Here is an 18524-nt window from a genome sequence, read left to right on the forward strand (position 1 = left end):
CCAGGAGCCATTTACTGTAATTTATCAGCCCTTTGTGGTGTGAGGGAGGACTCTGCTAGAAAAATTAATTTCAGAGCACTCTCCTCTGGTGATCTGTGACTCAACTGATGCTTTGGGAATTTTAGGGAGTATTATAGGTTAAAAAAAAAATTACCTTTCAAAAATATAAACTACCTGTATTTTTAAAATATTTGTTTTTGGCTGTTCTGGGTCTTTGTCGCCGTGCAGGCTTTTCTCTAATTGCGGCAAGTGGGGGCTACTCTCTCGTTGGTGATTCTCGGGCTTCTTGTTGCAGTGACTTCTCTTATCATGGAGGACAGGCTGTAGGACATGCACACTTCGGTAGCTGGGGCCCATGGGCTCTAGAGCACAGGCTCGAGAGTTGTGGCTCACTGGCTAAGTCGTTCCCTGGCGTGTGGGATCTGAGCCATCAAGGAAGCCCCAAACTACACGTTTTTTTAAAATTATTTATTTATTTGCCTTTGTCTGGTCGTAGATGTGGCATGCAGGATCTATTTAGTTGCAGCTTGCAGTTCCCTGACCAGTTATGGAGATGGGGCTCCTTCTGTTGGAAGCACAGAGTCTTAGCCACTGGACCACCAGGGAAGTCCCAAGTACATATATTTTGAAAGGTGGCTGAAGATTTAAGCAAATACTTAAATACTTCATTAGATCAATAATCCCTCTAAATATGAGTCTGCTATAACAAGCTGCTCCATATATGTCCCGCTTCCTTTTTGTGATTCTTGGATTCCATACATTTATATTCTCTGTCGTATCCATTTCCTAGGGCTGCCATAACAAAATACCACCAACAGAGTGGCTTAAAACAATAGGGATTGATTGGCTCGCAGTCTGAAAGCAAGGTGTCTGTAGCATCAGTTGCCTCTGAGGCATGTGAAGACGAGTCTGCTCCCTGCTTCTCTCCTGGCTTCTGTGGGCTACTGGCTTCCTTTGCTTTATTAAAACAATGTAATTTATTTTTGGCTGTCTTGAGTCTTTGTTGCTTCGAGGGCTTTTTCTCTGGTTGTGGAGAGCAGAGGCTGCTCTCTAGCCGTGGTGCATGCGCTTCTCATTGTGGCGGCTTCTCTTGTTGAGGTGAGTGGACTCTAGGGCTCATGGGCTTCCATAGTTGTAGCACTAGTAAGGTCAGCAGTTGCAGCTCCTGTGCTCTGGAGCAGGGGCTCAGTAGTTGTGATGCATAAGCTTAGCTGCCTCGCAGCACGTGGACTCTTCACCGACCAGGGAGTGAACCCATGTCCCCTGCATTGGCAGGCAGATTGTTAACCACAAGACCGCCAGGGAAGTCCTGCAGGCAACCTTTGGCATCCCTTGCCTTGTAGGTTACTGTCTTCTCCTTGTCCCTTCACGTGGTATTCTCTCTGTGTATAGGTATCTGTCTTCTCATGTCCCCTCCTTGTAAGGAAACCAGTTAGACTCCAGTGTCTAAGGGTTCCTCCTACTCTAACATGACCTCATCTTGACTAACTACCTCTGCAGTTAGTCTGTGACCATATGAGGTCACATTCTGAGGTCCCAGGCTTAGGACTTCAACCTGTGCCTTGCGGGTGGGGACACAGTTCAACCAATCAAGGAAAAAGTTTGCACTTACTCTCTTTTCCGCAGAAAATGGGCTGACCTCTTTTATAACCGTATCCTATAGTTTTCGGAACTCTTGGATCTCATGTAATGGGGTGGCCTTTCTAAGGAGTGGAGGAGAAGAGTAAGGGGGAAATTTGAAGGTCTCTAAAAGCATTCTTGGAAATGATGGTTATGGTATAAGGAGGAAATAGATAACTCCAGTTTGGAACTCTGTTGGAGCATAAATGTTCACCACAGATTTTGATTTTTCTCCCCTATTGAATTCTGTCTTTAACATGATCTTGCATGTAACACTTACGTTTGTAGATTGAGTTTGGGTTTATTTCCTTATCATAGGGCCTTTACATCAGTGTTTATTGATGATGTCATGGGTGACGTAGTCTTGACATACCATAATAAATGCAACCTGCATTTAATATTTTCAAAACCGTTCCACATCTATAGTATTTCTCATGTTGTCCTTAAAAATAGCCTTTCAGATTGATGTGTAAAAGTGTTAAATCTTTTACAAGTCTTCAGGAATTGTGATACAGTCTGCAAGGCAGGAAAACCCTCAGCCACATCTTCAGCCTGTTAATTTTTTGCTCTTTCATAAATCTAGGCATTTAGTCTCATGAACAACTTTTTGATATTGTCGCTTGGTCTTTTCTTAGTTCTTTGGGGAACTTATTTTAGTGAATGACATTCTCTGCTGGTGCTGTTGATTTGATGTGTATATGTAACTATGGTTAAGAATGTACTCTTGCTAGGAATTGCATGATTCTAGAAAGACTACAGAATACCCCATTCCTTTTTGAATTGTCCGCTCTGGTGGTTTAAGGGCTATCCCAGGAATGGAATCTATGCTTACTTAATCATTCCTGGTTCACCAGAGGGAACAGAGGATGTGTTTCCCTCTTTCCATTTCCTTCCCCTTCCTTTCAGGGTCACATATACAGATAGGAGTGCATTCTAATCAATACTTGCCAATCCTCTCCTTTTAGGCGTTTTTTACAGATAAGTACTTGCAGGAGCATCCTGAAGACCTGGAGAAGATTGAACTGCTAAAGCGACTAATAGCATTGCAGGTATGTCCAGGGAAGGTGTGGCGGACAGCACTCCTTGCTCCTGGGGTGACTCCCTTGCATGATACTTACTCTCTAGGGCAGCGGTCCCCAGCCTTTTTGGCACCAGGGACCCGTTCTGTGGACAACAGTTTCTCCTCAGATCGGGGTTGGGAGTGATAGTTTTGGAATAACTCAAGCTCATTGCACTTATTGTGCGCTTTATTCCTTTTATCAGTACATCAGCTCCACCTCAGATTTTCAGCCATTAGACCAGAGGTTGCAGACCCCTTGCTCTGGGGCATCCATCTACAAGTCCCCATTTAGGGTTCCTTTTTTATTTAAACTCTTAGAATCACAACCTATCTTATTTATTTGGCCAGGTGACACAGGAAGAGCATTTCATTAGACTGCAGTGTTGAGAGTGGTCTTCTTAGCAGGGAGATTAAACTCCCCCAGTTGATTCACTGGCAGGTGTTTCCATCTGAGAATTGTTGGTCTCAGTTTCTGTCTCTCATTACCTCTGTAAACAGTGGGAGGAAATGCAATCATACATTTCAGTCCAAGGTGACACCTATCAGTTGCCCCAGCCTAGAAAGGTCCCCAGGCTCGTGTGGGTTTGCCTTGCTTGGTCCCCTGGTTACTTATGTCCTAGGTGTGTGAATGCCTCTGCGTCTTTAACCCAAGGGCATCTGGTTCCCAAGCCCTGTGCTAAGAAACAGCGTTTTAATTTGATCTGTTCTATATCCATCAGTTGACCTGTCTACCCCCACCGTCCATCCACTCCCAGCCTCGAAATCTGAATCATCTCTCTCCTTAAACCTCATCCCATTCCCCTCATGCCTTTTTCCCCAGATGCCTCTGCTGACAGAGGGGATCCGCATCCATGGGGAGAAGCTGACAGAGCAACTGAAGCCACTGCATGACCGGTTGTCTTCCTGCTTCCGAGAACTCAAGGAGAAAGTGGAAAAGCGCTATGGGGTCATAACACTGGTAGGCTTTGTCTCAACAGCCTATGAGCTTTCCTTGTTCCTGACCTTTTTCTAGTCTCTTCTACTGTTTGTGATACTGATCCTTTTCTCAGATGCCAAAATAGTCAAAGTAGACTAGGAATGGCTTGAAAGGACGGGGTGGGAGAGGGAGGGCCGGGTCAGAAAAGGCATGGTTTGCTCTTGATGACCTTCAACTGTTGTTGTGTTGGAGAGTGGTTCTCAAACTTGAATGACCATCAGAACAATCTGGAAGGCTCATGAACACACAGATTGCTGGGCCACGTTCCCTGGGATTTTCATGCACTTGGTCTGGGGTGAGGCCCAAGAACTGGCATTTCCAGCATGCGCCAAGTAGTGCTGTAGGACTAAGGACCACATTGTGGAAACCACACTACTAGAAGTTGAAATTTCCTAATCCCAGTCTGTACTTATTATTTGTGTCCTATCTAGCCCAACTCTTATAGATTTTCCTGATCTTTTTTTAGTTTTATTTTTTGTTTTGGTAAAACGTTCACACCCTTTGCACCTTTGAAGAGGAGAAAGAATTGTGACTTACCTGTGACAATGCATGTAGCTGATATCATTATTTCTTTAAGGACAGTTGTAACATTTCTCACTCTGGCTGGTGGCTCAGTCAGTTAAGAATCCACCTGCAGTGCAGGAGGCCTGAGTTCTATCCCTGGGTTGGAAAAATCCCCTGGAGAAGGAAATAACCCATTCCAGTATTCTTCCTTGGGAAATCCCATAGACAGAGGAGCCTGGCGGGCTACAGTCCACAGGGTCGCAAAAGTCGGACACAACTTAGTGACTAAACCTAACATTCCTCACCGCTACAATTTTTTTTTTTTCCTTCCAAGAAATTAGGTGGAGGGGTACATGGGCCAACCTTTTCTCTCCTATAGTTGATGGTATGCTTGGTTCCATCTTCATTTAGCTGTCCTGTTTAACAAATATATGATGAGATCCAACCAGTCCGTCCTAAAGGAGATCCATCTTGGGTGTTCATTGGAAGGACTGATGCTAAAGTTGAAACTCCAGCACTTTGGCCACCTCATGAGAAGAGTTGACTCATTGGAAGAGACCCTGATGCTGGAAGGGATTGGGGGCAGGAGGAGAAGGGGACGACAGAGGATGAGATGGCTGGATGGCATCGCCGACTCGATGGACATGAGTTTGTGTGAACTTCGGGAGTTGATGATGGACAGGGAGGCCTGGCGTGCTGCGATTCATGGGGTTGCAAAGAGTCAGACACGACTGAGCGACTGAACTAACTAACTAACTAACTTTCTTCAAAAGTTGTATTCTTGAACTCCAGGTCTTTAAAAATTCTCTCTCCTCAAATCATAGCTCTGAGCTTCTTTTCCTGTGTTGCTGTTCCCCAGTTCCCATGCCTCCATCTCCATTCCCTTTTTCTCCCAAGTGTCTTTTTGATCCTCTCTCACACTCATCCGAGTGTTTCGTCAGGCCTTCCTATAAATTTACCTCCTAACCTGCTGCCAGTTTTCTTTTAGGGACATTTTTCTTTTACACAGACTCCTAGATGGCAGAGACTTGGCTTTCACTCAGTGAATTCAGTTTTTATTGACCTAGGTCAGTATTATGATTTGGATTTGATATGGTGGTCTATGGGGATAATCAGTGCTACCAGAGACATGTTTTATGACAGAAGATCCATGCTCCTTTACTTCCTAAGATTCACCAGGATAAGCTTTAGGTTTATAGTTTCAATCTTAAACTCTTCTGTTATTCCAGTACTTTTTTTTGTAAGTGCCCTCTTTCAGAAGCTAGGTTGAAGAAGCAGACAAAGGGTTTTGCTGTCCTATTGATGGGTAATGAACATCTTGGTTTTTCCCTTCTCATGGGACTGGCAGAAAATTAGGGTGAATTTTTCTCTAGTCTTAAAAACAAGGCAGGTTTAACCTAAGTTGTCTCTATAACTAAGAATTTAAGGTAGTGGAGGAGGACTACACAGGGGGAGTGAGGGAGGAATGGATTGGGAGTTTGGGGTTAGCAGATGCATGCAAATTATTATATGTAGAATGGATAAACAACCAGGACCTACTGTATAGCACAGGAAGCTAGACTCAATATCCTGTGATAAGCCATAATGGAAAAGAACATATATATATAGTGTATGTGTGTATAAACATATGATAAAAAAATATATATATATATTTATCAGTTCACTCACTCAATTGTTTCTGACTCTTTGTGATCCCATGGACTGCATGCAGCACGCCAGGCCTCCCTGTCCATCACCAACTCCCGGAGCCTGCTCAAACTCATGTCTATCAAGTCGGTGATGCCATCCAGCCATCTCATTCTCTGTCGTCCCCTTCTCCTCCTGCCTTTAGTCTTTCCCCGCATTAGGGTCTTTTCCAATGAGTCAGTTCTTCGCATCAGGCGGCCAAAGTATTGGAGCTTTAGCTTCAGCGTCAGTCCTTCCAGTAAATTTTTATATATATATATATATATCTGAATCACTTTGCTGTACATCAGAAGCTTAACAACATTGTAAATCAACTATACTTTAACAAAATAAATGTAGAGTTGTTAAATATACAGAAAATGAACTCACAACTTAAACTTTAAAATGTCAGGATGTTGTGATACACAATTACAGAATATCTCATTATATCATATTATAATAAGCAAAATAGTATGTCAGTAAACTCTTTCCAACTACAGAAAAAGAATATAAGTATTTGTAATATTTAACAGCCAATGAAGCGCAAGCACCAACCTATCAGGATGGGGTCCCAGCACCGACACAGATGGGACTGGCCATTAACCAGTGGGAACTGCACCAGTTGCTAGGGGCTTAATTCCAGGCCAGCTAACCATGAGGGGTCGTGTCTCCTTCAGCCGCCCAACTTGACCGACCGGAAGCAAAGCCGCACGGGATCTATGATGGTCCCCTACATCATGTCGTCCACACTGCGGAGATTGTCCGTCACCTCAGTGGCTTCCTCTGTGATCTCCACCTCTTCTAACTCATCTGATAACGCTCCTTCCAGACCAGGATCTGATGGGTAAGGCTTTGATCTCTAATTGCCAAGAAGGATGGGTAAATCTTTCCTAATGTTTGCCTTTGGTCACCCAAATGAAACTTGGTCAATGTGGTTGTGTCATCTGCATAGGAAAATAACTCACAGTACCTGGGTTATTAGTTTGGGGATCTGTCTCATCATCTTCCTCATGAGAAATATCATTATTTACATGATAGTAACAACAGTTATGAAAAATAGAAAAAAAAAATCACCCATAATCCTGCCACACGCTATCACCCACCCAGTCATATCCACCCTATCACCCACCCAGTCATATCCTAGTTTGTCTCACAATAATTTCTAGTTATTGCTTGCCTTTTGTTTTTCATTATTTCAATTAATTTTTTTTTTTTGGCTGGACCAGGTGGCATATGGGATCTCAGCTCCCTGCCCAGGGATTGAACCTGGGCCATGACTGTGAAAGCTGGGAATCCTGACCAGTAGGCCACTGGAGAAATCCTTCATCATTTCAATTTTTAAAAATAACTTTAAAATTTATTTCATGAATTCAGGAATTATGAAATTTGAAAGATATGAAAGGGTATATCATGAAAAAAATTTCCCATCAGTCCCAGACTCCCAGCTTATCAGTACCACTCTCCAGAGGCCAGTGATACTGTCTTCAGGTTTTGTTCTGTTTTTTAGCTGCGCTGCTGGACGTGTGGCTCTTTAGTTCCCTGACCAGGGATTGAACTCATGTCCCCTGCGTTGGAAGCTTGGAGTCCCAAGCGCTGGACCACCAGGGAAGTGCCCCAGGTTCTGTTCTTGGTGCCTTTCCAGCAGCTTTTTATCTGTACAGAAGCAGTTCCTAAATACATATCCTTTCCCACATGTTTTTGATTTATAAATGGTGGTATATAATACTCTCTCTGCCTTGCTTTTTTCACTTACTAGATCTGGAAGTCATTCCATTTCAGAACAAAGAGAGCCTCCTCTTTTCTTTGAGGTTAGATATCTCATGATACACCTATACATTCCATCATTGTTTCCTGATGGACATTTGATTGATTTAAGCCTTTTACTACCACAGTAGTGACAGCAATGAATCATCTTCACTATATATTACCTTTGGGGGTGGGATGAACTGGGAGACTGGGATTGACATATACATGTTATTGATGCTCCGTATAAAACAGATAGCTAATGAGAATCTACCGAATAGCACAGGGAACTCTGCTCAGTGCTCTGTGGCCAGCTAGTTGGGAAGGAAATCCGAAAAGGGGGATATATGTAAACCTATAGCTGATTCACTTTGCTGTACAGCAGAAACTAACACGACATTGTAAAGCAACTATATCCAATAAAAATTAATTTTAAAAAAGAATGGAAAAAAATTACTTTGTAAATATTTAATTATATCAATATAAGAAAAAGTCAAGAAGTGAAATTAGTCTGTTAAACATATTTAGCTGAAGTTCTCAAAACTGTTCCTAAAATGACTTTCACAGAGATTATAACCATTTATAGTCCCACCAGCAATATGCAAGGGTGCCTGGCCACTCACACCTTGCCACCAAATTGTGTATCATCAGGCCTTTTAATTTTTGCCAGTCTGATAGGTGGAAAATGTTTTCTTGGCATCGGGATTTTGTTTGGTTGCACTTGTGGTTGTCTTTTTCTTGTGTGAAGTTGAGCATTTTTTCATTTGTTTAGTAGCTTGTATATATTTTATTTTCTGTGAACTATGGTCACACATGAACATTTTTCTGTTGGATTCTGGCCCTTTGTATTGAGATGAAATATTACCCCAATTTTTCCTTTTTCTTTTGACTTTGCTTCTAAATTTTTATTTAGTTGCACTGATTTTTGTTTAAATGCAATCAAATACGTTAATACTTAATTTTATGACTTCTGGATTTTATATCATGGTTAGAGTCCTTCCTTACTGTAAGACTATGAAAAACTAATTTTACAGTTTCATTATTTATAATAAAATCTATGATTCCTTTAAACTTATTCTACTATAAGGTATAAAGTATAGAGCCAATTTTTTTCCATGCTTGGCTCACCTATAAAGTTAAGTGAGCAAACCATCTTTTCTCTACTGATTTGAAATGTCCTCCTTATTTGAAAAAAAAAAAATCAAATTCTAGTATGTTCTTTAGTTTATTCATGGACTTTCCCACCATTTCTTAGACCTACCTATATGGTTCATGCACTTCTGCCAATTCAGTCTTACTTACTGTAGATCTTAAAGGATTTTAAGTGTCTAATAGCTTTTTTCAGAATTTGCCTGGCTAGTTTTACTCAGTGCTTGTTTTTGGATTAACTTGTCTAGAATCCTGTTATTATTTTTATGGGGATATGTTAAATTTATCCATTGAGTTTATGGCTTTTTGATATTCAACCTTCCTTACCAGAAACGTGGAGTGCCTTTCCATATGATCAAACTTAAAATATTTTAAAGGAGTGAATTTATAATTGTGTTCAAATAGAAAAGCATTGCATGTACCATTTTGTGACCTACTGCTTAATTTTATATAAATGATGAATACTTAACATCACTGTGAATTTTAATGTTGACTCTAAGTTAAACCTTTTTACTTAAAACTTAATTTATAATCTTTTAATTTCATGCTATAATAGCCATACCACAAAAATAACCTGTTCAAATGGTCTTCTACCTGGAAATTAAATGTTTTTTATTTCTTAAATTATTTATCCATCCTTTTACGTTGACATAGTTATCTTTACATAGGTGCAAATTAGCACATGGATAGAGTTTGGTAATTTGCTTTTTCCTCTTTGTCTTTTTATTATAAGCACTATTCATGCTGCTATATAATATTATTTATTTTTCATCATTTTTGATGGCTGTTTATCACTGTAGCATATGAATGTGCCATAATTAGTTCTTCTCCCTATAATGGGATGTTTTAGCTGTGTCACTCTAAACAGATAATCATAAAAGTTCATTGTAAATTTAATATAAAAGCATTTAGGTTGTATCAATATAAAATGCATTTATATTATTAGTAGCATGTATTTGTGTATATTTAGCTTTACGGTCACTTAAGATATATTCTCATATCATTTCTAAGCCTTTTGGTTAACATGGAGTATAGGATGCACTTCCAAAAGCATGTATGACCTATTCAGGAGAGGTTTTTTTTTTCTTAATTTTTATTGGAGAATAGTTAATTTACAATGTTGTATTAGTTTCAGGTGGACAACAAAGTGATTCAATTTTACATATACATGAATTCAATCTTTTTTAGATTCTTTCTAATTCTTACTGTATTATCACAAATACTAATATGCAATGCCATATGAAATATATGAGTGACTATATCATTTTTCATAATATATTCACTTACATTAGATATTTTGATTATTTTTAATCTTGTAAATTCCTAAAGATTAAACAATACCTGGTTTGCTTTTCTCTTTTATGGTTTCCGTCATGCTGTTAAAGAGATAATACTTACTTTGTGGAAGGGCTTCTCTGGTGGCTCAGATGGTAAAGAATCTGTATGCAGTGTGGGAGACCTGGGTTCAATCCCTGGGTTGGGAATATCTCCTGGAGAAGGGCATGAAAATCCATTCCAGTATTCTTGCCTGGAGAATCCCCATGGAAAGAGGAACCTGGAGGGCTACAGTCCATGGGGTCACAAAGAGTCATGTAGAAGTTCTGTTCTCTTCACTAAGACTCTTTTCTTAATTGAACTCTGGCCCATTAAAAAAAATTTTTTTTTCAAGTAGCTGTTGAGAACCAGAGACCCCGTTATTGCTGATCCATTAGGGCAGTAAACAGACCAGATGACTGGGGTCCTCTTCTTGCTGTGACCCCAGGCAAGGTGGGTTATTGCTCTTGCCCGCATTTGCCCAATGAATAAGAAGACATCATTGAACTTCTCTGTCAGTCCAGAGGTTAAGACTCTGTGCCTCCAATACAGCAGATGTGGGTTTGATCCCTGGTCAGAGAACTAGATCTCACATGCTACACAGGGTGGCCAAAAAAAATTTTTTTTAATTAAAACAATACTTAACTATTTTTCCCTTTATAACTTTATATTTTTTCCCTTTATAAATATGCAGTTTAGGGAGAGATATTTCAAAATATCTCTAGACTTTCTTGTTTCTCATCAAATTCTTCCCCTCTGTATGTTAGCATCTAATCATGATTCTTACTATGGCATTTAAAATTTGTCAGTGTAATTAAAAAAAATTTTTTTTGAGCAGTTCTCCTATATGCTGGGGTTTCCCAGGTGGCACAGTGGTAAAGAATCCACCAGCCAATGCAGGAGACAAAAAAGACACAGAGTCGACCTGTGGGTCAGGAAGATCCCCTGGAGAAGGAAATGGCAAAACCACTCCAGTTTCTTGCCTGGGAAATTCCGTGGACAGAGGAGCCTGGTGGGCTACAGTCCATGGGGTCACCAGGAGCTGGACATACTGAGCATGCATGCATCTATTTGCTAGGTACTGTTGTAACTATTTTGTAATAACCCTTTGAAAATGAAAAAAGTATTAGTTGCTCAGTTGTGTCTGACCCTTTGAGACCCCATGGACTGTAGCCCACCAGGCTCCTCTGTCCATGGCATACTCTAGGCAGGAATACTGGAGTGGGTTAGCCATTGCCTTCTCTAGGGGATCTTCCCAACGCAGGGATCAAACCTGTGTGTCCCACTCTGCAGGCAGATTCTTTACTGTCTAAGCCACCAGGGAAGCCCTAATAACCTTATGAGATAGATATTATTATCATCCCCATTTTTACAGATAAGAAAACTGAGGTATGAAAAAATTATCTGCCCAAGGTCACCCAGCAAGTAAATGTAGGTAAGATTTGAATGCAGGCTGTAGGGCTCCAGGACTTGTGCTCTTATCCCCTATATAATGCTGCCTGTTCATCTTCTACTGTATGAACTCTCTCTTTGCCTATAAGTTTAGGTAAGATCTTATCTTCCTATCATAAGATAAATATTCACTAGTATTTTCTTGACGTGCTTGGATGGCCTCATTTCTGTACTTGTAGACCTTGAGATATTCATTTTGCAGTTGGAAGTTGGATTTAGAACCTGAGAAGGAAGCCACAGGTTAAAGTGCTGTTGAAAAGTCGTATCCTCTGGTTTTTTGGGCATCAGTTTTCACTATCAGGTGATCAGTGTTTTCTGACTTTGTCCTTGTTTGTAGCTGACAGGTCAGTCTTTTTTGTTTGTTTGTTTGTTTTACATGTAGTTGATTTATAATGTGTTAATTTCTACTGTATTGCAAAGTGACTTGGTTATACATCATATATATTCTTTTTCATAGTCTTTTCCATCACGGTTTATCACAGGATACTGAATAGAGTCTCCTGTGCTGTAAAACAGGACCGTGTTGTTTATCCAGCCTCTTTTACTAGTTTGCATCCACTCATGCCAGCCTCCCAATCCTTTCCTCCCCAACCCCTGATAGGTCCATCCTGGAGCCACTGTTGGAGCGCAGGGCCTCGTCAGGGGCCAGAGTGGAAGATCTGTCCCTCAAAGAGGAGAGCGAGACTCGGATGAGCAAGTTCAAGATTAAAGACTGGAGTCTGAGCAAGTCCCAGGCCACCGCAGAGAAAGTGCCAGAACCTGATCTGATGGTAAAAACAAAAAACCCAAAACAAGATGACTGTAAGTTTTCCACCATGTCCCCTGTAGGCAGGCTTTTCACCATTGACGTCATAACTGTGAGTGACTAGGTTGAAGCCTGTCATGCTTTCTCAGGACCCAGCAGCCTGGGGATGGGCTCAGATCTCAGATGGTGCTAAGAAAACCAGGTACAGAGATCCAACTCTGTAAATCAATAACGACACAAGATCTACCCTCAGTGAAAATATGTGGATTGATGCTTAGGGTTGTGGTTCTCACCACCATGTTCCATGAGCCCATCCAAACATTGTCATTTCCCTTCTTTTAGTTTAAAAAAAAATAAAAAGTACTTTTTCTTCTATAAGCCACATCATGTTGTTAAATGTGGTGGGACCAGGTATCCCTGAGAATCAGGGTGGCTCATCTCCAAACTAAATGACACAGCCCATTGGCTAGTCAGAAGATAGTCTGTGGACCAGGGATTCCCTGTTTGTGTCTTCACCCTCGTGCCCTCCACGTTCTAGTGTGGTAAGCGTACAGAGGGCTCCTGGAATTTTGCCCTTTAACAAGATGCTGCTCTGCAGACAGGGTTGTTTAAGGAGTATTGATGAGTTCGACCCTCCTCACTGTGACAATGTGTTCTTTGTTTCCCCCACCCCCCACTAGAGCCCAACCAAGAAATCACAGAGACCCAAGAGTCTCCAGCTGTCGGACAATCGGCTGACACCAGTTCCTGGCGCTTCACCTCCACAGTCAACACCCCTGAGCCCACCCCAACTCACTCCTAAAGCGACCAGGGCCCTGAGTAAGTTGACCTGTAGAGACCCCTTATAGTCATTTCACTAGGTGATGGAGTATGTTTATGAATCCGGGCCATTTTTAATCAAAATATCCACAAGGGGTCTGAGATGATAGTCAAGTTGGTTCAGTTTGGTGGTCATGGGTGTCATTCAGTTAGATTAATGTTTGGCCAGAGTCCTTAGGTTGCTAAGACTCATTGAACTTTTCTGTACAGGGAGCCATGGGGCTTTCCTAGTGGCCCAATGGTAAAGAATCCGCCTGCCAGTATAGGAGACACAGGTTCAATCCCTGGGTGGGGAGTAGGAATCCAGGTAGGAACTCCAGTTTAATCCCTGGAGTAAGAAATGGCAACCCACTCCACCCATTCTAGCCTGGAAAATCCCATGAATGGAGAATCCTGGCGGACTACAGCTTCTGTGATCATAAAGAGTCCGACATGACTTAGCAGCAGTACCGGGAGCACCGCAGGGTTTCACTGCCCGTTTTCCAGTGCTGTTGGTGTAAATGAGATCGACTGGACTAGGACTAGGACTAGATAGGAGGTAATTTAGGAACTGTTGGCCAAGTCGCCATGTGCTTTATGTGGAGAATGGTCCGAAAGGATAAGAAATAGACAAATTACACTCAGGTTTGGGGAGTCAGCAGTCATCTCAGCACAAGTCCTGAGATGAAGTACAAGGACGCTTAACACAAAGGAGCAGTGGAAGAATAGATCATCACCCCAAACAGGAGACTGTAGTCAGCCAACGTCTGAGTTAATCAGGCACAGTTTCCTGGAGGAAGTAGATATTGCACTCTTTAAATCAAGGGTATGTAAGTTCCAGGATCTCATGCCTGATGATCTGAGATGGAGCTGATGGAATAATAGTAGACATAAAGTGCATAATAAATGTAATGTGCTTGAATCATCCTGAACCCTTCCCCACACCACCACCACTACCACGGTCCGTGGAAAAGTTGTCTGCCGTGAAACCAGTACCTAGTGCCAAAAAGGTTGGGGACTGCTGCTTTAAATGATAAAATTGTAATAGTCCAATATAACCAGTATTTATTAACTACCTAGTTTGTGACAGATGTTTTTTCCTAAGAACTTGGGATATATCAGAGAACAGAGTAGTACCCTGAGTTCTAGAAAATATTCTCATTTTCAGTGTAATAGTGACACCGTTTAACAAAACATGAAATTTTTACGTAAGAATTTCTCATGATGCCTTCTGGTGAAGGAAGGGTGCTACATGTGTCCCAGCGGGTAAGAGGTCTTCATTCTGTCCACAAAAACCGTAGAATGTGACCTTAACGATTTGATTGACCAGGTGGTTTAGGGTGGCAGTGTCCAGCGGAAGTGCCATGAGATTCCTCGGTGAGTTCATCTCTGTGCCTTCATCTACTACTTTGTGTCATTTCCAGGCTCCCCATCGTTGCAGACAGTTGGACCGACTACGGCTAATGTCCCACCGCCCCCTCCCCCCAAAAGCAAGCCCTATGAGAGCAGCCAGAGGAACTCCACAGAGGTAGGAAGGTGGCAGTGGACACTGGGGCCGGCGAGCACCCACACTCGTGGGAATGTAACCTTGGATTTCCCCAGGTTTTTGATAGGCAGGTAGTCCCATTGATTTGCCACTCTGATCAGTTTTTGATTCATTCCTGAAATGATGAAAGAGAGAGTTTTCAATGGGAAAGAAGAAGATGCTGTCTGACCTTTCATTGGATTGAAGGGCCCTCACCCTGGGTCCAGGGGAGGGAAATAAGCCAGGAGTTCTGACTCATACCTGAGTGAATGAGGGATAGTCACTCTGGAAGGGCCACCAGTGGTTTCCTTTATTCATTGAACACATATTTACTGAGCCCTTAATGTATATATGGGCTTCCCAGGTGGCGCTAGTGGTAAAGAATATGCCTGGCAATGCAGGAGACACAAGAGATGCAGGTTTGGTCGCTGGGTCGGAAAGATCCCCTGGAGTAGGAAATAGCACCTCACTCTAGTTCTCTTGCCTGGAGAATCCCATGGACAGAGGAGCCTGATGGGCTACAGTCCATGGGGCTGCAAAGCATTGTACATGGCTGAACATATAGTAATGCTATTTTGGGGAGGCTTCCTTGGTTGCTGAGATGGTAAAGAATGTGCTTGCAATGCAGAAGACCTGGGCTCGATTCCTGGGTCAGGAAGACCCCCTGGAGAAGGGAATGGCACCCCATACCACTGTTCTTGGCTGGAGAATTCCATGGGCAGAGGAACCTGGCAGGCTACAGTCCATTGGGTCGCAGAGTTGCACTCGACTGAGCAACACACACACAAAAGGGAAAAGGGGGAGATTAAATTAGTCAGGTCTCTAAAATTTTGCCTTGCAAAGGCTGTGTAGATAAACTCAGGTCACTTTTAAGCTAACACTGACTGTTGGAAATGTGGAGGAGAAGGCAAAATTGGAAAGAAAGGGAAGACTCATGTCTCCTTTTGTGTATCCACCCCAACAGATTGCACCCCCACTGCCTGTCCGAAGAGAAGCCATAGTCCCACCCCCTCCACCTCCAAAAGTACGGAAATCCGGCATCCTTTCTTTTGAGCCTGGATCCCAGTAAGGATCTTATCCTCCCTCTGGAGCTCTGAGCACCTGGACCACGGATGCCTGGGAACTGGCCTTGGAGAAGCAGGGTCCTCATTGCCCAGGGTCCCTGCTGGCCTCCTTTCCTGATCTGGAACTGAGGTTCACCGGCTCAACACTGGTTTCGTCTTTTCAAAAGCCTCTTTGATCCATGCCTGAGGCCCTGCCGTTTCTCCTCCAGCCCATGTGGAATTCCATAGTTGGCCACTTCTGTGTTTCCTCCTCACCACTATTACATGTCAGCCTCCAGCGCAGGACCACCAGGGTCTCCAGGAGCCTGGATAAGTTCTTCGTTGATGCTGGTGGTGGGAAAATCCTCACAAACCTACTCCTTAGAGGAATTTTCTGCTTTGCTTCTGAAAAGCTGTACTTAAGACACTGTTTTCTCATGGACACACCCTGTGATATAACCTATTGGAAGAGACCAACATCAAGTACTTTGGTAGCCAAAATTATCTATCTTTCTGAGGTTTCCCTGTGGTTTTTTTTTTTTTTTTTTTTTGTGGGAAAGAACATCTCTTTCATGGAGATTGGCTGCTTTCACGTAGGAATGGCTATCATTGTTGAAAGAACGTGGACTGAACTGTGAGCCCTGAACACCTCTGTTTCCCCCACCCCCACCCCAACCCACCTAAACTGCCCCCCCTCCACCTTCCCAGGAGTTCCCCACACTCCCGACTAACGGTCCTCTCTGCACAGCAGTCACCTCTTCCTACAACAGACTCCCAAGGCTCTGACTTTTGCACAGTTTCTTCTATTACCTCGGAGCTCAGATCACTGGATATAAGGGACTTAGAAGCCTGGATTGAACTGCTTTGCTTCGAGATCTCATTGGAATGGTTTGGTGGCCCCCCATCTGGAACCTGATTTTATCCTGAAGAATACAGTGCAATATCTCTTGTTGATTATTTATTCCTTCTTGATTGTTGAATTGATTTGATGATATGTTCACGGTACCCTCATCAGTCCTCTTTTCAGAAGAAAAGGTAGGGTGATTCAGAGGATCAGATATTATCAGCAGATACGTAAACAGCCACACAGAACTACAGACCTTTTGAGCTCAAAGGTCCTTAAAAGTCCTACAACAGCCACCACCACCCCCATTTTGTGGATAAGGAAATTGAGGTTAAAGACAGAAAATCCTACTACAGACTCTTCCTAATAACCCAGCTTGCTCGTTGAGTTTATACCTAGATAACATCTCTAGAAAACCCTGATGAATTCTTCAGTCCCTACCCCTAGCTGGAAAAACAGGGGAAATGTCCGAGATAATTTCTGTACTACTTAGCTTTTTATGGCAAAAGAGAGAACATTTAGAGTATGGATGCCCTGGGTCAGCCTGTGGGTGTGCTCACCATAGCCTGGCCAGGTCACCTTGCCTTTGAGGTCCAGGAGAGGTGGGGGGTTTCCCAGATGGCTCAGTAGTAAAAGAATCTGCCTGCCAATGTAGGAGACACAGGAGATTTGGGTTCAATCCCTGGGTCAGGAAGATTCTGTGGAGAAGGAAAGGGCAACCCGCTTCACTAACCTTGCCTGGAGAATCCCGTGGACAGAGGATCCTGGCAGCTATAGCCCTTAGGAATCGGACACAACTGAGGGACTGAACACACACACAGGAGGGGGAGAGAGAGAGATTTAACTTCCAAAAATTTGGGTTTCCTTGCCTGCCTCTTTGGGTGCCTATTTCACCACCACTCCTTCTAGGAGAGATGTGTAAATTCATCACAGCATCAGGGAAGTAAAACCTCTGAGACATGTCCAGGGTCACTGAAGAAGTGAGAATGCATGTTTGCCAGTGCTGGGTTCTTTCTTTGGCTCCACTCAGCACTTGCGTGTGATGTAGCAGAAAGATGTGAAGAAGCCAGGTCTCTGGAAGTAACCGTTCAGCTTTGAATCAACCCAACTATGGCCTCTCTCAGCTTTGCACACCCCCTTGAATTATTTTAAATTCTCTTGAGCTTTTTCACCTTTCAAAATGGAGGTCATCCCTCCCACACAGACTGCCGGGGGTTCGAGTGAGGCTGTCTCTGTGAAGTAGATCCTCACTCTGTGGTCCTTTCTTGTCTCCGCTGGGCCGACAGTATTTGAAGCTCTCCACAAGCATGATCGACAGAGGATGAGATGGCTGGATGGCATCACCAACTCGATGGACGTGAGTCTGAGTGAACTCCGGGAGTTGGTGATAGACAGGGAGGCCTGGCATGCTGCGATTCATGGGGTCGCAGAGAGTCGGACATGACTGAGCGACTGAACTGAACAAGCATGATTGATCTTCATTTTTATTGTTTTAGAAGATAATTTGGAGGGTGAGCACAGATTAGTTCTGCACACAACAGTCCCTCTCTAAAAGGTAGCATCTTACATATGACTAGGGACAGATTGTTAACAAGACCTGAAGACAGGGGACTTCCTTGGTGGTCTAGTGGTTAAAAGTCCACCCTTCCAATGCAGGGGGTGTGGGTTTGATCCCTGATTGGGGAACTAAGGTTCCACATGCTATGTAGTTCATCCAAAAATTTTTTTTTTAAGATCTGGACTTGATTTTAAGTGGCACGAGAACAGGAGGAAGAGACAATCTGCAGGGCTGACCTGGAACCAGAGCAGCTTCTGAGAAGTTGCAAGGCAGACTGGCTGGAGGGGATTCATGAGCTTTACATCCTCCAATTAAAGTAGAAGGATGTAAACTGTGTCACAAAGAAACCTGAAGCATGTTCCTTTCAAGTCACAAGGATGCGTCGTAAGTTCTGGCCTTTGGTCAGAGGTTGGGGCTTCCTAAGGGGCGCAGTGGTACAGAATCTACCTGCCAACGCAGGAGACAAGGGTTTGATCTCTGAGTCAGGAAGATCCCCTGGAGGAGGAAGTGGCAACCCGCTTTAGTATT

General features: G+C 42.9%; 1 protein-coding gene across 1 annotated transcript in view; it reads left to right on the forward strand.

The window, feature by feature from the left end:
- Nucleotides 1-15644, forward strand: part of DOCK5 (dedicator of cytokinesis 5) — a 278523-nt gene extending 262879 nt beyond the window's left edge. The window contains exons 48-54 of the mRNA XM_068973628.1: nt 2586-2669; nt 3501-3638; nt 6503-6669; nt 12085-12253; nt 12909-13047; nt 14451-14554; nt 15516-15644. Coding sequence (XP_068829729.1) covers nt 2586-2669; nt 3501-3638; nt 6503-6669; nt 12085-12253; nt 12909-13047; nt 14451-14554; nt 15516-15620 — 906 coding nt within the window. The 3' untranslated portion in view covers nt 15621-15644. The remainder of the gene's footprint in view (nt 1-2585; nt 2670-3500; nt 3639-6502; nt 6670-12084; nt 12254-12908; nt 13048-14450; nt 14555-15515) is intronic.
- Nucleotides 15645-18524: the final 2880 nt, after the last annotated feature.

Source organism: Capricornis sumatraensis, chromosome 6 (genome assembly GCF_032405125.1).
Source record: "Capricornis sumatraensis isolate serow.1 chromosome 6, serow.2, whole genome shotgun sequence".
Lineage (NCBI taxonomy): Eukaryota > Metazoa > Chordata > Mammalia > Artiodactyla > Bovidae > Capricornis > Capricornis sumatraensis.